The 27,332-nt window shown below is 39.3% G+C and overlaps 1 protein-coding gene across 4 annotated transcripts in view; it reads left to right on the forward strand.

Annotated features, from left to right (window-relative positions):
- Positions 1–15,725: 15,725 nt before the first annotated feature.
- The window catches only part of COL11A1 (collagen type XI alpha 1 chain), a 228,180-nt gene continuing 216,573 nt past the window's right edge, over positions 15,726–27,332 (forward strand). For all 4 annotated transcript variants that reach the window (XM_077823830.1, XM_077823832.1, XM_077823829.1 and 1 more), the window contains exon 1: positions 15,726–15,834. In XM_077823830.1, the coding sequence (XP_077679956.1) occupies positions 15,726–15,834 (109 nt within the window). The remainder of the gene's footprint in view (positions 15,835–27,332) is intronic.

Raw genomic sequence — 27,332 nt, forward strand, 5'->3', positions numbered from 1 at the left:
TGACATGTTTGATTTCATAGTGTGCATTCTTTCTTTCTCATTTTTGTTATCTGCTCTTTCTAGGTGCTTTCAATTTTATGAGTATCTGATGTGACAGCGTACCATTGTGCTCTCAACCAGTTTTTAAAATGTTCTTTATTGTTTAATGTTTCCTCTTTCCCCAATGTAATATTTGATTAAGTTTCACAATGGGATTAACATTATCAGTGCAGCTAACATAAAATAAATAGTAACATCGTTTTGCAGGGTAGCTTTTATGGATTTTTTTCTTTTTTACTCAAGAAAAAAAAGTTTTCCATCTGAGTTGTGCACTAGAATTGGGAGGAAAACATGCCATGATCATTCATGTCTCAAACAGACAAAGGTATGGGTAGAAGCCATCACCTTCACCTGGTACTTTTTATAATAGAAATCCATCTTCAGAGTCTCTGAAGGGATTTCAACTAGAACATACTCAGAAGAGGGGGAGGGGGCAGAGGCGCATGCAAATTCCTCACAGGCTAAGGTAAGCCGTAGGGGAAACGGTGCCTGGGAGATAAAATAGTTCAGAAAAATTAACTCCACTAGAGACGAACAGAGTGACAGACCCAGAGGCAATTCTTAAGTCAGCAACTATCCTGCTTGTGAAGTCTGCCGTGAAGCGTAACATGCCTAGGTATTTTCATCTGCCTGTCAGATGTATTATTATTCTCATTCCTGTCAAAATGCATCTCTCCTATAACACTCATCTTACTCAGTTTAGGTTGTAAAGGCAATAGGCCAAATTCAGAACTCCACTGAAATCAATAGAGTTGTACCCAGTTATATCTAGGAATGAATTTGGCCCAATAGATATGAAGTACTGGCTAAATTTTGTTCCTAGTGAAGTCAGTGGCAAATTCCATTGAGTTCAATGCGGCAGTGATTGGTCCTATATAGATATGATGGTTTCACATAAGTAAACAAGGCAAGGCTGTGGGTTTACCTCACCCATAGTTTGAGTTGGAGACCTCTTCACTAACAAGTTGTAGCTCTCATGTGTTTCCTGCCATTCTACATACTAAATACAGCCTTGAATTTTTAATCAACATGGATTTGGGTCATCCTTTCCAGCTGGAAAGGGTTCTGTGAAAGGCTGAATTATATTTTCTAGGGAATAGCTACAGGGCCCAAGGAGGGACAACATATGTCCCCCAAGCCACCCAATCTGTGGCTCTTCCACCTGTGTAGGCAGCATACTAGTTAAGCACCCTCTTCAGGGTGCAGAAGAGAGTGAGAGGGTACTGCAAAAGCTGTTGGCCCTCTTCTCATGGCAGGGGAGTCATATGCAGGGGGTTCCCTCCATGCACAGATCTGGGGAAAAGATCCTGCTCTACTGAAACAATATCCATTTAATCCAAAATCCACCAATGAATGTAACTCTTTGATTGTTTTAGATTAACTTTTTTAGTTTGTGGTTGATTTTTTTCTTCTTTTCCTACAACTCAAAACTGTAGTACCTCCAGTATTTTTCTTTGACTTCCCAGTTTACAGAATTAGCAGTAATCGATGTGGAGCTCATGTTTATGCCAAGGAAAGTGACCTTATCAAATAAATAAATAAACAAGCAAAAAATACAACAAAGTGTCCATGATTAAAAGTCACAAAAAGGGGGCTATTTATGGTAATTACATAGGACCTGATTCTACAAATATATAGATTTCAATTGGACTATTCGTATGCTTAAAATTAAGCATTATGTGTGTGCAGGATCAGGTCCATAGCTGGTCTGCTGATGCAGAAAGGAATAAAGTACAGCTAAGGAAAGCTGGCAGCAATATATAGAATAGAAGAAATGGTGAGTTTTAAATACTTCGGGAATTGTAAGAAATGAGATTAGTATATATCATCTGGAAAGATTTTTGAAAAGACATCTTAAGAGTATTTTACATACTAAATTGAAAGCAGATGCTAAATCCCTATTGCCACAACATTTCCCAGTTCTGAAAAACCAGTTGCCCACAACATGGTAGAGACTGCCCTTAAAATTCACCCCTAGTGGGGCTTGTAGGCTCTGTGAGCAGCCTGGTGCTGATGACAATCCCACTGAATAATCAGTATTGTTTGGAACCCAAGTGTTAATATCAGAATATTATTTTGTAAGCCATGATCTTTTTAATACATGACAGTAGTTTAGTGCAGATTTACTAGATCAAGTCACATAAACACTCTTTGAAGAATTGTCATTGTTCAGTGGAGACAGCAGGCATCAACTGGGACACAGAAGATTCACCTTTTATATGTTATAAAAGTATAAAAATATCATAGCAGCCTTCAAGTCATAAGTGACACATATATGTTATGCATGCCACATAAATGCCTAAAAGCTGACTTCTCCAGAAGATAATGGAATCTGTGTTTGTACGGCAGCTACCACAATGGGGTCTGGTCCATGACACTACTGCAGTACAAATAAAGAAATACATCATCATAATAAAGGTATAATACTTCAGCCTTCTTTAATTTTACCAAAAATATTTTGATCAAGTGTAATAATATATGGTAAAGCGTACACTATTTATTTGTATTTTACAATGTTTAGATTATTTTAATGTAATCATCATCAGCATTTAGTGGTTATCCACTGGGAACCTGATCCTGCGTTCTTTACTCAGGCAATACACCCACTGAAGTCAGCATCAGATTCTGAGGGACTTTTTATTTTTTTACTCCTATCCATGGCACTTTCAAAATACAACTAAACAAGAAATAGCTACAGTGTACATGATGAAAGGTTCTGACTCTGCTTTTGTTCTTACAGTCTAATTTACTTTGATAGTTTTCATACAGCTTGTAAAATACTGTAAGCATGCATTTACATGAAAAAGTAAAATAATTAGGAGAAAATGTGGGTTGAGAAAAGGAACTTTGGGAGCTACTCAGACATACATGGAAAGAGATGCCACAGAATTAGGACATTTTGCAACTTGCTTTTATGAGCTGGATTTTGCTACCCTTGATCTTACTTCTGAGACTACTTGGGAAGTAAGGTAGCATACGGTGTAAGGGTGGCACAAACTGGCACAATGCCTTTGCTACCACTGCCCTCAAAGTACTGCAGTAGAAGAAGAGGAGAATTTTTCTTGAGAGTCCTATGATAAAGTTATTGTAGCTCTCAAATCAAAGGAAAAGAGATCAGACAATTAGAAGACATCCTTGCAACTGTTAATTTCTTACCTGTTCTTGTTTCTTAAGGGCAGATTCTCACATACTGAAATTCTCATAGGTCAATGCTATGATAATTTATACCAGCTGAGAATCTACCCCATAGTACTTTAATTCTAAGTGTTAAGAGCTTATAAATCTAACTTTCCATATGTCTCATAAAAGGATTTGAAAAACTACGATGGAACTTACATTTCCTTAAGTGAGACTCCAAATGTAAAGGCAGTTTCCATTTTTACTACTTCAGTGGGACTGAGAATGTGAGTAGGTTAAACTGGATTTGGTCCTATATTTTGGAAATGTTATTTCTTGAGTCTTTTACTTTTTCTATTCAGTTTGCTGTTTTCATTCCTCCAGTATTCCTGTCACTTAAGTAGACCTTGTCACTCTTTGCTTCAGTACAACCTGCTACAAATGAAACTAATTATTTTATTGTTTGGGCAGTCTGCCTAGTAGACAGCAGGACTCGGATACCTGCCGTTGCCTTGTACACATGTGTTTGCTTCACATTTTTTTCAGCAAAGATGATAGCTTTCATGGTGTTGACTCAAAAAACATCCTAAAAAAAATTAATTGAAAAATGCCGAGCAACTGTGGTCTATGTTTACAGCTTTCAGCCTGAGCATTGCTTTGAAGTGTTTTACAACTCTAATTTGTGATAAATCACAAGGAATGAATGAAGTAGCAATCTACATACTGTTTCTTTAATATAACTACATCATGACTATAAATCTAGACATATTTCCAAGGAACAGTCAAAAAGGACCAAGGATCTTCCACAGCTCTTGCTCATTCTTTTGTCATTCTCATTATGTTTTTCAAGTTATGTTTTATGGGATGCCAAACTCTACTCTTCAGCTTATGCCAGCTTCAGAGTTCAATAGACACAGGACTTTTGTTCAGTTCATTGTAGAGTCAGGGCCCAGCTTTAAAGTTTGGATCCAGAGTTAGATTTTTTTCAAAATTCAAAGATGTTTGAATCCAGGGTTTTCCTTTAGACTCATCTCTAGTTTTATTTCAGATCTTTATGGCAGATATAAAGCTGTTACTCTTCACATATTGGAATGAATTAAAGTAAGTGGATTAAACAATGTAAGGAAGGGATGCCTCTTATTTAGTACCTATTGCTTGTGGGCTCCAAGGCCACCACCCCGCTCCCTGCCACACCCGGGCTCCAGGACCACCCCATGGCTGAAGCAGAAAATGTCATGGAAGTCTCTGAAAGTCATGGAGTCCAAGACTTCCATAACCTCCATGATATAATCTTATCCTTAGGTATAAGTTAACATGCCTTTGGCTACTTACACTCTTCATCCTATCCCTGTCATCTTTTCCCAAAATTCCATGAGATTGGGATTTGTGGGTGACATGGAAATAGTGAATGTGTGATGCAAATGCCACAAATGAAGACCCATTAGTCTATGCCTGCAGTACCTCTGTGTGTACAGCGTCGGCCACCAATAACCTCTCTGCACTCCATATCATGCCATATAAGGCAATGCATGAACAGGGCCTATAAGTGGTCCACTGGATTCTTCACTCAGCACACCTGAATTTATACCCTGCCAGAGGACATGGGTGAAATTGAGTTTTGGTGTTTAGCTTCTGGTCCTTGGTTAAGGAACAGGATAATAAGGGCAGAAATGATTGATGAAATTTTAGCCGTTGATAACAAAATAATCTAGCAATTACTGCTGAGAATCCTGATCATATCTAAATTATTTCACAGCATAGGGAAGTTTAAGACTGGAAAATGTCGAGTGCAAACCAATGAAGGCATCAATAACGCAAACAATTAGAGATAACTTGGAATCCAAAAACAATGTGCTTTTCATGTCTAAAGCACAGTATAGATATGTAGTTAAAGGAGAGTTTTTATAGCACTTGTTGGATAGCTCTATAAATGGCAGCCAAAACCACAGATTCTTGACATTTCTGGCACATAATGGCCGCACCTTAAAAAGTAGACAGAAATTGAGAAACTAATTGCTGGTTCAGATCTGGGTGTCTCACTTAACTGGAGTGTTAATTTAGGAGAGATCTGCCATCTCTAATATGTCATGTTTTAAGAGACATTACAGTAATAGACTATATAATCTGTCTGCTTTTGAATTAAGTATAATTATGGTGGCAAAAGATTATGAGCTTCATCTGAGTTCTGCAAACTCAAGGCAAAGATCCTGGGTATGATTTTATCCCTGCAGAGGTACATGTAAAGGAAAAAATGGTAAGCTCCTGTATCAATAACACTATAGCATATTATAAGTAGCCAAAGGTCAACCTCAAATGATTAGGAAGTTTGGCCAAGATAATCACTCAAAAGTTTATCCACATTTCTAGAGTCTGTGAAATTTGGCTGGAAATCTTTTCTGATTTCAGCTGCTTCCTGCTGCTGATCAGGATGGAAATACCGTGTGAATAGATATTTGGTATTATTTCAACAATGCCACTGACAGATAGAGCCGATGCTGGCTGGGGCCCAGTGAGCCCTGGAGGCCCTGGCAACATAGGAGGATAGCAACTGCTTGGTGCAAATGGCAGGAGATGGCCTGTTCTTTGTGACAAATATGTCAATAAAATTAAAAGGTAGGGTATGTAAAACTGTAATTTGACCCATCCTAATGTATGGAACAGAGACTTGGCCAGCCTTTAGAAAAGAAATCAGCATGCTCTCCAACACAGAAATGAAGATGTTGAGATGGTCAAATAGTTGGACACTCCATGACTGGTAACAAAATGAGATTGTTAGAGGCCTAATGCGGCTTGCTCCAATTGAAGGCAAGTTGAGGAAGGCTTGGCTACGTTGCTATGTGCATATCCAGTGGAGACCTCAGAACTATATGGGTATGATGGCTCTTGCAATGATCATAGATGGAAAATAACCAAAGGGGAGACGAAAGACTTGGTACATGGACCAGATATCAGTGGACATCAGAGAGACCAACTTGCATGACAGCCTGGCGGACAACCATGAGTTTTGGAAGAAGGCTATAAAAGTCACTTATTCCAAAAGAAGGGAAATGGCAAGAAAGAAAAAGAAGCAGCTCAGTTGTGTCCATATTTCCTGCCTTCCATCTATTTAGATTGTAAACTCCCCATGGTAAAGAGTGTTTCTTTTCTGTGTTTGTACAGCACCCAGCACATTGGGACCCTTGGCCTTTGGGTGTGATTATATATAAATATAAATATTTACTAGTACTACTACTACTACTAAGTGATTTAGGAGTACAAGTCCCATAGAAAATTCCCCACTGACTTTTGAAAATCAAACCCTTTTTATCTTTTATTGTTCTTTAACTGGATTTTTTTCTCTCTCCCTTCTCTGCTCCTTTTTATATAGCCTTCTTCTGTGTGGAAGACAACACAAGTAAAACCTGAGTATGAATCCAGCATTTAAGTCTATGACACTCCAGTGGGTTTTAAATTAGGTAATATGTGTTTGCTCATCTCTAATAGTAAAAGTTCTCTGCTGTAGTGTTATGAATAGAGAAAGTTCCTTTAGTGGCTGCTTCTGTTTGTGATGTATTACAAGCTTCAACCCCATAAGATTGCAATAGGGCAAGACATGGAGAGAGCTCCTGACTTTTGTTGTGGGAGTGCTTAAGTGGGGAAGAAAGCATAGGGAACAGCAACAGGGAACAAGTCCACATCAGTGTGCAAGGGAGTGCTAGGAAGACTGACCCACTTCCATGCTGACTGATGTAACCCAGCCCTAAGCTGTGGTCTGAGAGTTAGAGGTTGCAAAACTCATAGCCAGCTAGCAGACATGGTACTATCTGCAACATCCACTAGCACTAGGGTCACATCCTATGCTTTTTCAAAGAAGTGCGTGCTCCCCTTTGCTATATGGAATCCAAACCCTGAACCAACCTACCCTGTGCCAATACACAACTGGTACAGCCCTGCTCCCCCAGTTCCAGAAGGATGGTCCTACCAAATAAGGTGGCAGGATTCACCCAGAGGAAAAAGAGGACTACTGAAGAGGCAACATGTAAAGTGTAATGTTTCTTGTATTGTGTTCCACATACTTTCGAATTAAATCCCATAGATAATCAGCAAAGGTGGATCAATCGGAAAGGGCTGATCTTATTCTAATGGGAGCAAATTCAGGGCCCCAAATAAGCAATGACTCAGGACCTAAATCTGTGACTTGAAACCAAAGGATAGAGTGCAAGAAAAGCTTGTGTTCTTTAACAATGGAAAGCTTTATGTTAATGTGATTATTTTCATTGCTTCTTCAGGCAAACTATCAGGAAGTTTGTTGCTAGGTCATTTATTTTTAGCACTATCCACCCAGTATTCCACGCACTTCAGCAGACCTTGACTTTACAATGCTTACACTACATGCACTCAAAATCTGTGGGACAACAATCACCATTTGTGCACGTTAAGAAAGAAAAAAGGGTTTGGTTTAGCATTTCTTCAGACAAGTTGAACATAATTAATGAACGGTCTTTGAAAGATTTTCTTCATTGTTATTTTAGTTTTGTAATGACACATAATGCTCATGAAGGAAATGTGCCTTGGAAATGGGAATTGTCTATTTATCCTATGGAGTGGGTCCGTGACACTGCAAGCTCCCCCACCAACGTGCCACAACGCTTTTCTAGAAACTTTAGTCTGTCTGCTGAGGCTGCCAATTAGTGCCCATTTCATTTTTGTGTTTTGGGCACTTTTTCACCAGGAAGAGAAGGAAGGGAGAGAAGAAGATCTTTCTTTTCAATGAAAAACAAACAAACAAACAAAAATAGACCAAGAAGAAAATGTTTATTTTGGTCTAAAAGCAAGTTTTCACTGAAAACTTGTTTTGATTATTTCTTTTTGAACAGCTCTGATCTGAAAGTGCTTTATGGGGGTTGATGATGATCATTATTACAGTTTTTGCAGATGGGGAAACTGAAGCTCAGAGAGTTTTTGTGACTCATCGACCTTCACTCAGCAAGCTAGTGGCACTATGACTTCCAATTCCCAATCTTGGGTGTATTTCTGAAAATAAATATCTAGGAGTGAGTGTGAAAGTAGACATCACTGGTTAACTTTTCATTGGAGAAGTTTTTCTCTCTTTTAAAGAAAGCATATTTTTCAGTATGCCACTGGAGTTTGTGACAATTTTGTATATGCAAATATAAATCATTTTTAGTAATAGAGTAAGTAATTTGATTCATAACTTAAAACTATAACATAACCTAAAACACCATTGGATAACCTGGATACCCTGTAATACAATAACACTAAGATTCCTGTGTATGTGTGAGTGTGAGTATGTGAAAATACCCTTCTCCCTTAAAAAACACAAGAGGAAAGTTATCAAAAGGCCGTGGGGTTTCACAAGAAGCAGACCTTGCGCTATTTCGATAAGAGGCCATTTCATTGGCATTAAGTGATGTAACAAGCAGGCAGAGCTGTAAGAAAAGGGGCATTTTTAAATTTACAAAAAGGGCAGTGGTTAGATGCTAATACTCTTTCCTAGCCACTCCCAAGAACCTACCTAGGCTTGCAATACTTAATCTCTAGTCTCATATCAGTATAGGTTCCCCCTGAAATCTGAGCCTCTTTTTCCAGTTCTACTCATCATACTACAAAAGTGAGTGTTGCAACAGATATGTGGATGGCTTAAAAGCCAGCATCCCTCAGTCTCTGTCTTCTCTATTAATTTAATTCTGATATTTTTCCTTTTGGCTTGAGGTAGATGGGTATTTCAGGTATTTCAGCCCTGTTTGAACTCTTTTGCAGATCAGCATTTTATTTAAGTTTTCTCTGATGTCTTGGAAACTCTGCTGAATTATGACACCCCTGAAAAAAAAAATGCCTGTAAACTACTGTAGGAGTCTAGAGGCACAAGAATGTGAAACTGCCACTGCGGATTTCTTGTGAATTAGTTTAGGCTAAGGAAACACATTCTCTTCTCAGTACTTCCTAACCCCTCCCCACACTGTCCAAAAATACAACAATGACCCATCTGTGTACATAAAAGAGAGCAACTCCTAACATTTAAACATCAACTAATCTGCCACTGCTGATGTATCAAGGACAGCATAATGAATGTCAGAATGCTAGTCATTCTTTTCTCTATAATCCTATCCTGATGTGTAAAGAGGCATAAAAAGACAGCAGAAAAGACAAATGCACAGAATAATTTATGGATCACACTTTGCTTTAACATTTTTGTAGCACATTAAGCGTCTCTCACTTGGTTATTCTCTCAAAGGCTCTCATGTTTTAACTCCCTCTTTCACATCCAGAACTATTATGCTCATCCTGAATTAACTTCTGAATAGTGGGTTTGCTACCTAAGCATTTTAAATAATTATTTTATGGCTCACCAAGTCTATCTATTATTTACAATATTTTTATTCACCAATTTTTAAAAAATGTCAAATATATTAAAGTCATTTTCTTTCCTGGTGCCAACATTGTAATTAAAATGTTAACTACTTATACCTAAAAAATACAGGATACAAACAAAACAACAACAACAAACAGCAAATTCTAGTCAGACATTTAATGAAGTTGCTAATGGTGAGGTTGTTTAAGAAGAGAGGAATAGTTTTAAGAATCTAAATTGTGAAAAACTTTTCAGAACATTCTTGAGTTTATGTATGTGACTTGATTGAGCAACTACTGGTAATTTTGTGTCTGGAAAGCCAGACACTCAGCATTTTATCTGGTAAATTACCCACCCAGCAAAGATCTTATGGGTGGGGAAGAAAAATCAGAAAAGGAACATTCTGGCCTGATCCAGAGCCCACTGAAGTCAATGGGTGTCTTTCTGTTGACTTTACTGGATTATAACTATATGAAGGGAATGGAGAATGTATTATTCTTTAAGCCTTTGCATTGCTGATACAGGCTGTCTAGGTGAGCACTGCAAACTGCCCAGAAGAACCCAGGTGCATTGTCAGAAATGGCTTCCTTGTCAGGTTTTGTAGCTACCATTAGGTATCTATCATTTTTTTGCTTTCCTATAAAAAATGCTTCCTTCTCCTTTCTGGCTCAGGGGAAGCAATTTCTAAGGGATGAAGATGACCATGTTGGAAATTGTACCTTGCCTTTCCTCAGGCTCTTAGAAAAGGCCTGTAATTTTAGATAGAAGAAAGATAAACACACAGGAAATGGCTCCTCCCTCCTCTCATCTCGTGTTGTCCAATAGAGAACAAAATTTGATGTCACTCACTGACTGGGAACTGCTAACCCATTCTGAAGTATAAAGAATATTTTGAATGTTTTATTTAATTTAAACTGTTCAAGAATTTTAATTGCTTTTTTAAAAAAATCAAATGAATATGCTGGTTATGAAATATGTTTCTGTTTCTCTGTCTCTCTCTTTGTTGTTCCATATAAGACTCTGGATTATTTAAAAAAAAAAGTTTAAAAATCCAGTTAAAGCTGTTAAGTGAGGCCTAAAAAAATCTTGACAACAGTTAGGCCACTGGAGTGCTGAGACCACCGCCTATCATGCTGTCCACTGTTGCCTCATTGTTCCTTGTACTCTCCTGTCAGTCTGTCTGTATCCATCTGTTGTCTCTTGTCTTATTTAGTTTACAAGCTCTTTGGTACAGAGACTGTCTCTTTGTTCTGTGTTTGTAAAATGGGATCTTGATCCATGATTGGTGCTCTTAGGTGCTACAGTAATACAAATAACTAATAATAATATGACAACAGTTTACATCATTAACCTGAGGCTGCTCCAACATACACTAGGGGCTGGGGCCAGAATACAAGAGGTGCAAAGGCTGCTGAAAGCCAGCTTTGCCCTCACCCATCCATTCCTGAGCAAGAATATAGAATTGGAGCCAATGTGTTTATGTTAATTTGGCCAGATTTTCGAAAGCTCTGAGAATTATGAGAACCAAAGAATTATCCAGCAAAACTGGTCAGATTATTAGGTTGACCGGTTGGTATCCACCTCAGGCCCCCAAAGATTCTGGAACCCATATTGCTTATTGATTCAGCATCAGTTTCTGTTTTATAAATGTATTAAAGCTCTTGAATAAAATCAAGAGAACATATCATTAGAGCTTTAATTAAACTAAAGCAAGAGTAAAATACACTATCTATCAAAACACAATGAGGTCAACAAATCAAATCATTAAATTAGTACCAAAATATAGTTAATCCTTATATAAATTCTAAGCAGGAGTCTAAGAAGTTGGCTGTCCATTTGGTGATAAATCCTACCTAGACAAATTTTACCAAAGTCAATCATATTTGTAATTTAAGTCTGCTTAAAGTATCATAAAGCTAAAACCAAATTATTATCTAAAGTCTGAAACAAAACTTTGGAGTCTATTAAAACTTCCTTCTTAGATTTCAATTCTTATGTCACCTGGCTAACCTTTTTCATTCTTCAACAGAAATACCATAATACAGACTTTAACAGAACACCCTTGATAAGCAGATGTATAACAACTCTTATTTACCAGAAATTACAGAAGACAATCTGAAAGTCTCCAGACTTTTAAACACAAAACATTCTTTAATGCATGTCTTTATGAGACAATATTTAGAGCAGTTTAAATGTTTTCTTTCGGGCACCTTTCGTGCATGAGCTTTACGGGTGCTCACACATGAACAGCCACAGCCACACTTTAAATAAAGAAACACAAAAGGGCTGGGATGTCTTCCAGCTAATTAAAAAGACAAAAACCAAACAAGGGAAAATTAAGATATTGAAAATAATCAGGGGTTCATAAACTCTTGAGCTCTCCCAGTCTTTTGGACTCCGATAGAGTAGGAGCTGAACTTGCGGATAAGAAGCTAGATGTTGGTGTTCTACTGGACGGCACTTCTCACGAGCAGGCCTTCTTCAGGTGTAGGGAGAACCTGGTGAGAGACTTGAGTAGTTTGTTGATGTTGTGACTTCCTCTCCCCAAGGTGTCCAATTTTGCAGATTCTAGAACATCAGTCTTCTCTCAGATGCTTTGGTGACCTGAAAGGTGAAGCTTCTCGGCCCTTGTTCTTACCCTTGTTCTTGAATGACTTATGAATTTTGCTTGCTCCATCTTGAAACACTTCCCTCCAAATCTTTGGTCAAATCAGGTGTGAGCCCCACCTTAGAGCCACTCACTCCAATCTAGTTTGAACTAGATCATTGTTATTGAGCATCACCTTGGAGATCCTTAAGCCAGCAATCATATACACTGGATTTGGTATTTTCCATAACACAGAGGCTGTTGTTAGTGGCCCCCATAAATTATCAAAAATCCAGACACAGAAGACCACTCTTGAGGAAGCTAGCATGGTTTTATTTGCGTTAAAAGTCTTAAAAATAAATTATATCACCAGTTAATGGAAAATTCAATATATGTCTGAGCAATGGGGAGGATGGTGATATTGTTCACAGTAGTAAAAGGGGACAAATGGAGACAGTTTGGGATGGAAAAATAGGAGTTCAGTTTTGGCCATTTTCACTGAAGCTGATGGACTCTGGTAAGTTGCTAGTAAAGCAGAGTGCACAGGGCAATGCACAGATCCAAGACATAGCTGTACGATATAACACCAACACTGGGTCGACTGAAGTCACAACAAAGTTTTCTTGCCACCATCAAACCCCTAACATTGTCACCCAAACAAATAATTGGCTCAGTTATGGCAAATAAGAGTAAAGAACGACCCTGTAGCCTATGTGCTCTGGCTCCCACCACTAGAACATCTATCACACGGTGGAGATTGACCCTGGACTATATGGCATTGCCTTAATCAATTTTGCACTGGAGTTGGCTGGTTTAGAGATGCGATGATCAAGTGGGGCTACATCACTCGTCCCTGTGATTGCAGCAGAGAGCTTCAAAATATGAAGCATCTCCTGCAATGCCCACTGCTTGACTGTGGATTCACTTCCAATGACCTGGCAGAGTGCAATGACTGGACAATTGCATGTGCATCGATATGGCAGGAAGCAGTATGAGGACACAAGAAGAGGACTTAAGCTGATAACATGGCATCCAAGCAGGGATGTCCCAGAGGCAAGCTGAGCTGCAGGACTAGATGCAGAGAAATGTTGCTGACAGAGAGACAGATTTGTAAATCATAAATATAGAGATGATACTTGGAGCCGTGTAAGTGGATGAGATCACTCAAAGATAGGATGTAAAGTGAGAAGGGCAAAGAGCCCTGAGAACTCCCACAGATATGGGAAAGGGGAGAAGCAGGACACACTGAAAAAGTCACTGATGCTTATCTGTTCTAGGAAGGGTCTAGCACATCACTGAGGGCAATACAAATAAACAAATGAATATATAATAATAGTTATTAACTCCTTGCTTGTAAGTAGCCATATTTTATAAGTAAGTTCATTGTTAGCACCTTGTAACTTAACCAGTTTTTGAAACCAAATATTTTGTTTTTAGAATTTCCAAGGTTTTTGTTTCTGTTTTGGTTTGCTTATTTTTCATCTTTTGCCATCAGTAAGTCTCCACATGGACATAGCAGTCCACTCCTGAGCTACATATTGCATAATTGGTACTTGATAACTATCATTCGAAGACAGATAAAATCAAGTTTTTTAAAATGTATTTCTTGGAGGTTATAAATCCAATAGTCCTCCATTTGTCCATTGAGTCTTTTAAGGAAAATGTGGTATATAAAACAGGAATTTGTACACCTCTCCCATCCAATTTACGTAATACCTTATTTATTCTGCATAAAGAAAATGGGATGCAAAACCATTTTTTCCCTTCACAAGTCACCTTTTAAAATTCAGAGTGTGTTTACTCACTAACTGAAAGTAAAGGCAAGCAGGAGTTAGCTAAATGTACGTGTTTAATGAAGCTCTCCTTAAACCTCTGCCATTATTTATTGAAGCTGGCAGTTAGAGAGGCGGTGTGGCCCAGCAGACAGATCACTAAATTAGGACTCAGAAGACCTGTGTACTATTCCTAGCTCTCACACTGGCCTCCTGAGTGACCTGGGGCCAGTCAATTCACCTCTCTGTCCCTCAGTTTCCCTAGCTGTAAAAGAATGGAGATAATTCTACCCTCACTGAAATGTATGCATGAAATGGTGAAATACAGTAGCACCTACTGTTGCATCGTGCTTTTCATTAGTAGATCTCAAAGCGCTTTACAAAGGAGGTCAGTATTGCCATTTTCTGTGATAAATGTACAGTACGGTAAAGAAAAGGGTAAAATGCTATTAAGTTCTGAAATTTATTCCTTTTTGCTTTAAACTTGTCATGCTTTTTCTCCCTAGTAAAACATCATTTTCTTGGAAGCCATTATTAAATTATGTGATTGTTAAAACAGTTTTCATTTTAAAAGATAAATTAGCTTGTTTTGAAGCATAAATATACCAGTAAAGACACACTTTACAAATCCCATATGTACATATGACTAGAGCCATCAAAGAATAGTCAGTTTCGATCAACCAAAGCGTTTAAAGTCAGTGAGATAGAATTCTTAAGTGGTCCGGCTAATCTGAGCAAACTGACTATGCGCTAGTGACCATATGGGATAATGTGGAATACCCATATACACACAGACAGAGGAAAGGGAATTTGTCATAGATGGACTTCTAAACTTTGGCCCAGCAGCTCCCCCGATTTCAAGGCCTCCGCTCTGCATTCTGCGGGTGGGGTGATTCACCTTTCGGTAGTTGGTTCCCCCCTTCCTTTAATCTGGCCACACCGGAGTTCTTTTAAATACCCAAACCCTGTCTGGAAGCGTCCAGCTCGTGGGTAGCGGGGAAACGTGTCCCTGCACCAGCTCTAGTAGCGGGCAGCGCCTTTCAGGTTTCTGATGACAGGGACGATCTAGGCGTCGATCGTTCTCTAGGCTGGGTTATAACTTCAGCAGCGCAGACCTGTGGGAACCAGGGAGGGCACGGTGATCCTCTGACCCCCTCCCCCGTTCTTCCACCCCCTGCCTCCCATTCTGCCCCATTGCCCGCTTCTCGCGCTCTCTGCCCCGTCCCACCCGCCCCTCCTCTGCCCCCACTTGGCTCGGGCAGCGGATCCCGGCAGGTCCGGGCTGAGCCCCTGCCGCACGACCCCCGGGACGGGGAGCGAGCAGGCTGGAGCCGGCTGCGGAGCGGACTGGCCGGGGCGCTGCTGAGCACGGAGGCTCCCTGCGGGCTGCTCCTGCCATTCCTTTCATTCCCCAAGTATTGATCTGCCCTGGCTGGGCGGCTCGGGGGGCTGGTCCAGCCTGCGGGGCCCAGGGAGGGCGGGCTGTGGGCTGCCGGAGGAGGCGTGCGATTGGCTTCTGACCTGCCGCTGGCTTGTCAGTTTGGGCTCCCGGGGGTGGCTGCCGAGTGCCTCTCGCCCAGCCCTCTGACGGGATGGAGCCTTTAGGGGGATGCCGCGCTCCTGGCGTTTTGATTAAAGCCCCTCATCTCCCTGCAGTCTGAAGGCAGGACACCGGGGGAGGACGGGGCGGAGGGGGCCTGCACGGAGCAAAGAGCGGGACGAAAAGAAATCCCCTTTGGTGGTTCACGGATGGCTCTATAAGAGGCAGCATCTCTGGGAATACCGTGGAAGGGACGGAGCTGGTATACATTGAAGGCGCCCGGAGTCCGGTTCACACTTGTGGGCGCCCAGCATGGAGATGCAGAGATGGTCCACAAGATGGAAAACGAAAAGGTGGCTCCGGGACTCCACTGTAACCACACTCATCGTTTTTACTTTCCTTCTCCAGGCTGCAGAGGTCAGAGGAGGTAAGAAAGAGACGGGAGCTGGGCGCTACCAGCCAGCCCCCCTCCCCAGCTGGGGAGGAAAATGCAGGACAATGCTGCCGCCAGGTTTTTAGAGGAAGACCTGTCAAATGAGATCCCCGTCCTGGGGAGGCGAAAATAATGGGGTGAGGGGTTAGCTCAGGGTATTAAGCCCAGCTGGGAGCCTCTTGCAGAACCAGCTTTACAGGCGCTTTTCTAAACATTACTGAGTTCAAGACCCCCACATCGACCCTTTCTTGCGGAAAGGGAGCAGGGGGCGAAGCAAGGCGGTTTTGGACACAGCTCTGTGTTTCCTCCACCACGAAATCCATTTTTAAAACCAACAGATGTTTCTGCGATTTTCAGCGCGATTGAACGTACCGAGTCAGGAACCCGATAAAGTTCACCCAAAGTCTTGGCTAAAGTGTAACAAAAGTCTCTGCGCTCTCCTCCGAGGAGCGGGGAGATGCGGGGGAAGGGGGGAGGGGGGAAATCTCAAGATTTCAAATACTCCTTAGTTCTTCTTTCTCTGTTTTTCGTTGCAAAGATTTTTAATCGGCAAAAGTTTTCCAAAACGCGGGGAAGAGAACATCTCTTTTAAATGGGCCCCTTGCTAGCCCGGCAACTCTCTTCCAAGTTCATGGCCCTGCGCGCCCTGCCAGGTGGGGTGTGCAGCTCGCACTTGGAGAGCCGCAACTGACCGGGCGATCGGTTTGGGAGCTAAGGGATACTACGTGGCACAGCAGGGAGGTCAGTGCCAGGAGCTAGGCTCCTTGCACCGGGTAGCGGCTCCCCCTCCCCTCCACCCATTCCTTCCCCGCATCCTTGGGGAAGACTGAGTGGTCCGTTAGGTGTCTGTGGACATGGTTAGCAGGGTGCAATTCCTGGGAGCTTGCAGACGAGCGAGAAGCCGCAATCCTCCCCCTCGGGAGGGGGAGCTCAGAAGGTAGGGAGGGCCCTGAGCTCACACGTCTGGGGGTGGGTGGGAGGAGGAGGGGCGCGCAGTGCATAACCCCTAGTGCTCAACTCCAAGAGCTGCGCTCCTGCAGAGATGCCTGGTAGTGTGAGGAGGAGCAACAACCGGTCCAGAAGCGTCCTGTTTGGGGACCTCAGTTGGAAACCAGCGGAACAGTCCGATCTTATGGCCTTAAAAGATCTGCTTGTATATATGTGGAACTACACATATAACCTGGCTGTGCATTCTCCAGTGACTTTGAACTCCTAGCTGAGTGGAAAGGCCGCTTCTTCCCACTGCAATCTGCTGTAGGGGTTAGGCTCTTCTTGTGGCAACCTAGCTGTTAGGGGGCCTCACAGCCTCAGGGGGCTGATGCTCCCAGAACACAGTCCTGGTTTTGTTTATATCATTATCTGTGACGAGATTTGCCCGTTTTTGAAGAGAACGGTGGTGTCGTTTTCCCCTTTCTGAGTCAACAGTAGTTATGGTGGGGAGCACAGAAAGGTGAATCATCAAAGTTTCCATTCAGCATTTTGTACCTGGTCACCACTTGAATTGTGGCCGATCAATCAGTAATTCTGCCCCCTGCTGGTCTCATTTACAGTTTAGGGAGGAGGGGGCCAAATCCATCCTTGCTGCAATTCCAATGTCTCCAGTGGAGTTACACCAAGGATAAGTTACCCTCCCCCTTTGCCCCCCATCTAGCTGCAGGGGTTTGGGTACTCATTACTATATTGAAACTGAAGTTATTGAATGAGGGATACTGAAGACAAAGACTGGGTAGATTGTGTTTTAAACCTAATATGCCAATTGAATATGAGCTGGAGATGATTCTTTGCAGCCTTCACTTCATAACAGTATTTATTATGAGTTCTGGGGTTGAATCTAGATTTTAAATGAAAATCTGAACCCAAGCAGCACCGATAAAAATTCAGCGCAAGCTCCTTGGTATTTACTGAAATAATTTTAATAATAACAGGAGCAAAGATTTGTTAGATTGATACATTTACTAAAATAATACCTGAGTGAAGAATTACTTTTAAAGTTCTTTCTCCGTTCTAATGAAGGAAGGAAATATCAGAAATGTAAAATGACAGGGAGCATCTTAAGTTTTCCACAGTTTGTGAGTTTTCCTGAAAACTGCCTGACAAGTAACACAGTGGTTTAAATGTTCAGAAACAGGGTATGCCATTTGCTTACAAATTGCTGGTAGCTGTGTGGTTAGGGCTCAGTTCAACTGTTACTGAAGTCAGTAAGAGTCTTTCCATTGACTTTAGTGGCAGCTAGATCTGGATTAATTTCCCATATGAAGTATTATTAAATTATTTCTGAATAGTCTTTTATGTGCGCTACTGTCATTTAAAAGACTTCAAAGATAAAAGAAAATAACATTCACTAGTATCTAAGACAAAAATGCTCTGTTCAGTGACTGACACTTGAAAGCAGGAAAGAAAATAAATAAAACTTTTGGACACATCATTGTAACTTATATGATAAAGTGAATATATTGCAGTGTTTCATCAGAATGCAGCATAAATCATATCTTTGTAACTACATTAAGATTAGACCTCTGATTTTTATTTTATTGGGCTTTTCATAAACTGTCAGTTTATAAAGCAAATTACACAATGTATTCATATAAAGCGTTAAACTTTATAGTAACTACTTTTTTAAATAAGACATTTCCTGCTATTTAGAAAGACCTCAACAAAATTCCTAAGAGTCTTGACTTCTTCTTACATATTGCTTTGCTTTTTTTTTCCATAAAGAAAAATGATAGTTGTCTGTCCTGGGATGAACGAGGGTGGAGAATTCCTGTTTAGGCTCTTGAGGTTCTCCACCTTAAGGCAGAGAAAGCCATAGAAATGAGAAGCAAATGAATGGGGAAAACAGTGAAATATATTTTGTCGCTTCAGTGCCCACTAACTTCTCAGCAACTCCGTTAGAAAATATTTTTGCTTTATAACCTGGTACAAGTAAACAAAATACAACTTTAAAAGACTTTCTTTGATTCCCCCCACCCCCAACCCTCTCACCTTTAAATACCAAATGTGTTGGCAATGCATTTGGAATGAATAAACTCATTTAGTCAAAATGGCTTGGCTTCAGCACTATAAATTTTTGCAAGGTCCTGGAGTCAATGCACTATTGTAATGCTGATTTAAATTTCATGAGCAAGAAATGAAAGAAAATCAACTTTTTTTTTAAGCTTTTCTGCTAAATGGAAACCTTCCTATTCATCAGCGTGCAGGACAATATTAAGAATTCGGATTGAAAATGTGATTGGTCAGCTATATAAAGAAAATAAATATATGAACTTCTGTTTAAGTAAATCCATGGATGACAGAGTATTTGCCTGAATATATTGTAGATGCTTTATTTTAGTCATCCCATTAGAATGCTTCCCAAACTTCTTTGGAAACCAGCAGAAATTCTTGGTGCATAAGGAATGGAGAATTGGGCCCATTACAATGGAAAAGGAAACTTTTTTCTAATATCCATACCCACCTAAAAGTATGTAATTCAGTTCTGAATGCTTATTGGGTCTCAGTGGAAATGTAGCTCTTCAGCTTTCTCAAAATAAAACTGTTTAACATCTAATTATTATTAACCAACACAGAAGTGTTGATTTCAAATAGTAACTTGTAAATGTCTGGTCAGATCAGCTTATTAGTGATGTAGCTCCCCTGTGCTGTTGACTGGCATGCTATGCATTAATGCTCAATTGTGAAAATGAACAATTTTCATGTCTCCTTTAACTTAAAATATAATAAAATATTTGTAAAAGCCAGATTCATTTTATTAAAAATACCACAACCCTCCAAAGGTTAAAGAGATAATACATTTCCAAGCTTGAAAAAAAAAGAGTTAAGTTGATCAACCCATAAGAAGATTTATTGAGAATAACTACTGGTGGGCCCAGCTGAAAAGTTTGTTTGAGTCCCAGGGATCAGCAGGTGAAATGGTCCTATCTTCCCAGAATGTGCTGTCTGACCCTGCATGAATATGTCTGTTTTTTCTTTTAGAAATATTGCAGAAATTCTAAATTAAAGGCTTTGTTTTAGACAGGCAACTGACAAAGAAATATGACTGGTATGTATTGTAGATTCTGCAGACTCTAGTGCTTTATATTTAATTTACAAGGAGACTTGACAGACTCCTGAAAGGACAATTCAGGCTGTGTCTTTTTACTAGCTCTGCAGTACAAAAACAAGACCAAAAAAACCCTTCATATTTCCTAGCTTTATTTTTTGTCTTGTTTAAAATATATTATCAAGTCCAATATATATAAACACACAAACACAGCACACACAAATGATACATATCTAAAATACTATATCTATATTAATCCAGAGGCAATTGTTTGAATTGATATTCTACACTAAAAAGAAAAAGCTTCCTTAACACAAAACCTATTCTTGACTGCATGATGTTTTCTGATAAGTTAAAAGGCTTTGTAAAAAACAACAACAACAAAAAACCTGGTAAATTTGGCATCTGCAGTATTTGTAGCAATAGGACCTTTAATTCCAACAAAGGTAAAGCATAACAAAAGAACCATGGCATTATTGCTGAACTTCAGTTGCACCTAAAATGTTCTGGAGCAATTATGCCTCTTACAGATTATTATTATTTTTTTTTTGTACAGTGAGGAACAGTAGGGTTTCCATGTGCCAACAAGATTAAGAAGTTGTTTTTCTTTTCTCACTAGAGCTCTTTGCTTCTTTTCATAAGAAATTCTCTTAACATTTATTAATTTATTGTTGTCCTGACTATTTGTTGATAATGGGTGCAAATAGATTAAATGGACCTTGGGAGAAACCTCTTGTGTTAAGCAAGTAGAGTCTCACAGTCTCACAAAGCAATAAAGACTTGCCCTTTGGATGGACATGGCAGAGATGGGAAAATTAGCTTTTACTGAAATTAGATGAACACAGATGCATTTTGTCAATAGTTATAATTAGAATATCAAGGTTTAAATACCACCTTTGCAAACTATAAATGTAATACATTAATTGTTGACCTCGTTATTTAAATACTAGCAGGAGCTGTCAGTATTTGAGTTCTTTCAGCACATTATCACATGTAAAGGGGACATAAAAACCTTTGTAAATTTTAGGCCTGGGATTTCTGTATATGTCAAAGTGTTAATGCATTCAGCATGTGAAATAGAATTTTGTTTGGCAGAGGTGGTGTTATAAGTGCATATTGTTTGCTACCAGGTTTAAATGAAGGATGCATAATAAAAACAAATGCACAATAAAAAGTACAGATACTGATCTTGCTGTCACTGAAGTCAATAGCAACTGAATTAAGTTCATAGTGACTGTATAAAATGGCCCAAATGCTAGTCATTTTGTTCAATTGAAGAGTATTATTAAACTCTGAGTCTTACACACCACATGTCCACCATTAAGGTGAGCAGGATTTGGCCCAACACAAATACTAAAAATATTCTAGCAATCTAAATAGTTAATTATAATTTTGGAACAAGATTATTATTCAAGGTCAAAAACCTTTGATGTCAGTTGGATGCAAAACTGGGGGGGCTGATTTGCTTGGTTTATAGTCATAAGGAGTTATGCCATTGACTTCAGTAGTTGTAGGATCAAGTTCTCAAGCTGTGGGACTTTTTAAAGCAGATCCTCAACTTGTGCAAATGGTGTAGATACATTGAATTCAATGGAGCTATTCCAAATTTCACCAGCTGAAGTTCTGACCCTTACATGCCTGTTCTTTTCTTCTAAAGATTTTCTATATATATATATAGTTGAAAAATGTACAAATATACCACATTCAAGGCTGTAGTCTATAATCAGGATATTTTTGAAAGCTAAAAAAGGTTTCGATGAAATACCTCCTTTGTGTATCTGCAAACATTTGGGTTCAGAAGTCCCAATCACTTATTTTTTATATTTAACTATTAGCCACATGTCCTACTAAAAGAGGGGACACAGTGTCTCTTGCTGTGCTAATCACCATTTTTAGGTTACCCTCTAACCTCAAAAAATGGTGATCAGCAGAGCCAGTGACATGGTAATGAGATTGTGGTAATGGAAAAATGATATTCCAGGAATTTAATTTGTGTTTTGATGGTCTCAGAATGTCACATCTGAAGGTACTGTCTCCATGAGCTAGTAGTTCTACTAAAGAACTTTTTAGCTCAGCAAGTAAAAGAGGCTTCATCATGCTTAGACACTGTGAGAATAAATTCTGATTTCATCAACCAATACTCTGATGTAAACCAGCGGTAGCTCCAGTGGAATCAATACTGAGCTGGATCCTCATTACTGCAAATTGGCATAAGACTTCCATGGAGTTTAAAGGATTTATACCAGCTGAACATCTGACCCGATATTGCTCTGGTATAAAAATAGTGGAAGCAATCTCAGAATCAGATTGAGGTAATGCATGCTCTGTTTTAACGAATGCTGATTATCATATGAAATAATTAATATACTTAGTCTAAAAGAAGGTCTTACTCTAAATAATGAAGAAGCCACTGTTTAGGCAAAATATGTGAAGTATTCATGAAACCTCAACCTCAAAAATTTAGGTTACACTCCATGTCTAGACTGTTTTTGGTCAGTAATGAAAACCTAAACGGGTACTCCTTAATTCCTGCAAAAATATTTCAGCTAAATGACTGATACCTTCGAGCTAACATCATTAAGGGTCTGAGCCTGCAGTTTATACACAGGCAATCCTTACATTGACCTCAGTGTGAGACCTGAGTAGGATTTTTACGACATGTGTTTTACAGTTTTGGGCTCTGAGAAGAGACACAATTACTTGTTGATTGTCATCTAAAATACATCAAATAGCTTCACTGTGTGCTTTCATTTTCTTTGAATTATAATTTAACAATGTTGAGTGAATTAAGAGAGCTCTGCATTGGCCTAACTGCTCCTGACAAAGTCAGTGGTAGGATTCTCAGTGTCAGACTTCTGTGAAACAGAGTTAGGCCAAGTGGCAAACAGTCCTGTGGCACCTTATAGACTAACAGACGTATTGGGGCATAAGCTTTCGCGGGTGAATACCCACTTCGTCGGATGCAGAGTTAGGCCAGTTCTGAGTGCTTTTGAAAGAGCCCACCTGTTATTGAAGTAATTATTTAAAGCATTCCTGTATGCATCTGGATAATCTGTTCTTCTTATACAACCAAATATTGAAGTGATCTACAACAATATCCTAGCCCTCCTGGAAGTGCCATCAGCCTTTGGCATTTTTATCTGAATGCTCTTAAGGTAAAGTGCAATAAAACTGTAGTGATTAAAAGAACTACATTTCTCATCTCTAAGTAGCAGTCATGAGTCAAAATCTCAAACCTGGGTGCCTAAAGTTAATCTCTTAAATTGATATTTAAGCATCTAGATAAGGATAAACTGATTTTCAGAGTTGTTGCACATCCACTCCAACTAGATAGTTTAGATTTCTTTTCTAAATCTTGAAAATTAACCTCTCGGTGCCTCATTTTCCCGGTCTGTGAAATAGGGCAAATCATAAATATTCACTTTAGTAAAGCACTTTGGGATGGGTAGATGAAACTTTCTAAGAATTAATAATAATTACTGTTTATGTTTGGTTTTCAACTTCTGAAATGTGCCCATCACAATTGTCCTTGGGTGCATGTACAACATTAAAAACTACTCCGATACAAACATAAAAAAAGATAAATAGGGTCATTGCATTATAAAACCAGCAACCACCCCTATATGGCAAATGCCTGTAATAGTACATGCATTTTGAACTGTACCCTAAATGCCAACAGACTCAGAGTCTGTTCAACCAAAGAGGGATGTGAATCCAAAAGTCAAGGACTTTCCATTGGAAATGCTTTACCTCTAGCTATCCATATCGAAATCGAGAGCTGTTAGTAAATGCTCCCCCATTGATTAACTAGTTATTGGCTACTTAGGGTCTGTCCTGTTATTGCAGGTTCATTTTAAGCTATTAAACTAAACTGTTAGCTAAACGTTTACAGAATTAGAGAACAGGCTGATAATCTGTGAGAAGTAATGCAAAAAAAAAGAAAAAAAAAAGAAATAGTTATCAGATTTCACAGTAAGAGAACTGCTTAAAATAGAGCTTGAAAAATGGAAGCTAAAATAAACCTGTATAAAAGCTTTCACGCAATCGGCATTTACGTTTTTCTCCTGCCCCCCACATTTCTCTCTTATTCTGGTCTGACTTGCACTGTACAGACACAGAGCATGGGCAGTGACAGTTCCAGTTACTCCATTCTCCCCCACCAATGTGTCTCATTAATCACCATGGGAGCAAGGATAATTTAGACTCCAGGCCTATTCAATCTTTTGCCTTTCTGAGGAGATGATCAAAACTGGTGTCAGATACTGTTGTAATAGTAGTTTTTATTATTTGGATATCTGCCAAGTAGGAGCTGGCCTAGGGCCATTAACTCACTTCACAGATAATAGGACACTGCTATTAGATTGTAATAAGCACCTAGAACCTTGGATGGGTGCTGAAAAACAGAGGCCAAGATTTTAGAAAATGAGGACCCTAAATTTAGGCTTCTATGTCTTTAAGTAATAGTGTGATTTTCAAAAGTACTGAGCACTCAGCACCTCATATTTAGAAACCTAAATATGTACCTAAGTGTCTAACTTTAGGCATCCATTTCTGAAAGTCTTGGCCATAAATAAGAAATACTTGAAGACTTTTCATCAACACTCACCGGGTGTGGATGTTTTTAGACTGTTAGAATCTCACTGCTAAATGATAGCTAGCCTTTTAATAGTTGACACAATCAAATAAAACAAGAGTAAACTTTTAAAAAACTAAATTTAGGAACGAAGAAAGATTAGTAAATCCACACTCTGAGTTCCAGTTTGTAATGAAGTTTTGAGATATTTCCAACAGAACAGCTTACCGACATAATGTATCACATTTACTAAGGAACAATACAAAGTAAAAAAAATAACATTTCAGAAGCTAATATTATTGGGCCAAATTAATCTCTTGCGTACTCCAGAGATGAATCTGGCCTACTGTGTTTAGTGGCTCCAACTCTTACACTCTATTTAGGATGGGGCATTTCTAATGAATTAATACTTAAAAATTGATTGTGAGGACATTGCTGATGAATAACTGCAAAATCAGGAGGAAAATCAATATCTGTCCAATATAGTTCAAAATATTGGACAACTCAGTGTACAGCTTCCTGTCTCTCCTTTTTTTTTCTTTTTTTTTTTAGTATCTATGTAAAGTAATTGAATCCTGGTAAAACTGTTTATTGTCATTTATTACTACATCCATTTAAAAGGTGGAAGCCTTATACATAATTTAGGTGATGAGGATCTAGCACTTTCCCCAAATTGGGAGTATATTGTCTGAATTCTCTCCCAGAACTGAAGAGAACAGCTAAGGATTTACCAGCCCAAAAACTAATTGCTAAGATGATTTCAACAACTATATTTTATTAGACACTTGAGCAAAGAGTTACATTTTTAAACTAAGTATAGTCAGGTTCAGGCTTGGTGAGATTTCTGATGGGAATTAATGCCTGATCCAGAGGCCTGCCACTGCAATAATCTTATTGTCAGGCATGCCTTCCTTCTATATACAGCTGAGGTGATATAGCATAAGGAAAGAGGTAATCTTCAGGGTAACTCTATCTTAGAGCATTATAGTGCTCAGTCACTAGCACCTTTAATTGAATCTGAAAATGCAGCGAAGGGGTAGTGCTGAAATGTGCTGAAATTTGTTTGCCCTACCTAAAAGGTGGATAACCAAATTCTGCACAAGCTGAAGCTTTTAAGTGGTCTTTGGCTGTGGCAAGATCCATGTATGAGGGCGAAAAAATCGACATTGAGGGACTTCACAAGTGAGAAGAACAATTGCCCATCACAGGCTTCTGGGATGTCTCTTAAAGGAATGATCAAAGCCACTGAAAAGGAATTTTGTTCCTGCCACAGGATCCTCAGACAAGAGAGCAATACTTCCTCAGTCAAGTGCCTTGAGGGCTACTGATGGATGTTATAGAATTAGTGTGGATATTTGACCTCAGTCCATTGCCTTGAGGTCATTGTTCACCATGAAGACTATCTGTCCAAATCCAGGTCTGAAACACAATTGGCTAAGATCCAGATTATTGGAGGATATCCATTGATAATGGAGTTGGCTTATAACCAGCTTCTCAATGACCATCCTCAGGAAGGTGGGGTGGGGTTGAGTACTGGCTGGTAACTGACAAGCCTGTTAAAGTCAAGAAAGGTGTTTTTGAGCAGGGATCAGACCACAGCACATTGAAGATTTACTCTCCCTAAATTCATAATTCCCAACAGTGAAGTGCCCAGATATTCTATATTGTCTTTCTCTAGACAGGAGTAGCAAGGCTCTGACCTTGGATCAATCTCTTGTTTTGCAGCAAAAGCAGACAAAATTACTGTCCAAGATATTGTGTAGGTAGTTGATATGAACATTAAAAAAAAGGGGTGGAGGTGATAAGTGGTTTATTTACCTAGGTGTAAAGGATGTGATACAGACACATTAAGTGCTCAGAATGATTGGGCCAGAACCTCAACTGGTATAAAACAGTGCAGCTCCATTAGCCAGCTGAGGATCAATCCCATTTGTATGTATATGTACATGGTCCACTAAGGATGACACATTATACTTACTTTAGTTATTCCTGACAGCTTGAGTCAAGCAAATCTTATTCAGTTGCTATTTTGACATGATTTTATCTCTCTCAGTATTATAGTGGAACCCAAGAATGTGACTCTGTCAGGGTTTTTCTTGTGTTTTGGAGTAAAAATACATTTTAGGTTGAAAGTCAACAGACCCTTGACCGAAATATTACTGTTTTAAACTTGTTAAAATAGTTTTCCAATTTTCATGTAAGGCACAGAAGCTATTACTCAAAAATGTGTAATTGTTTAATAGGAAAAGCTACTCTTCATCGGAGCTGGAGCTTTTTACCTCTAGCTTACCACTTTGAATACAGCCCAGGTTGGTAGGCAAGGATGGATAGGTTCTGTGAAACTTTTGGAAGTCTACTATCCCAAACCCACCACCGTATCTAGCACTAGTTGTACCATTTTTGCCCCGGACAGAGGGATCCAATACTGAATAGGCATAGAGACCGAAAACCTTTTTCATCCTTGGAAACTTGCATTGCTATTGCCTGTGCTACAGTTGTTCAGTGACTAGAAAGAAGGTTCCAGTCTCCACCATTGTAAATCCGGAGACGTTCTTGGCTGCTAGTTACTAAAATAAAATTAGCCTTAAAGCATGGTTATAGTCAGATACTATCACTTTCTTAACTCAAAATATCTGCTTCCTTTGTAAATCCAAAGTAATATCTGCATATGTTAGAGAATAAAATACATTTGTGCTACTCTTTACTCCTTCAGAAAAGACACAGCCATGGGAGGGTTAATTAGGTTTTCTTATAATTTTAGAATCTTAATGGTGGGTGCTGATGCATGAACTAGACAGTCCGACTTTCTGATCCCAGATTGAATTTGCAGAAATCACAGTTAGAGATAACATTCTTGTAAACTGAGACGATTTAATATAG

This window comes from Eretmochelys imbricata, chromosome 8 (assembly GCF_965152235.1).
Source record: "Eretmochelys imbricata isolate rEreImb1 chromosome 8, rEreImb1.hap1, whole genome shotgun sequence".
NCBI lineage: Eukaryota > Metazoa > Chordata > Testudines > Cheloniidae > Eretmochelys > Eretmochelys imbricata.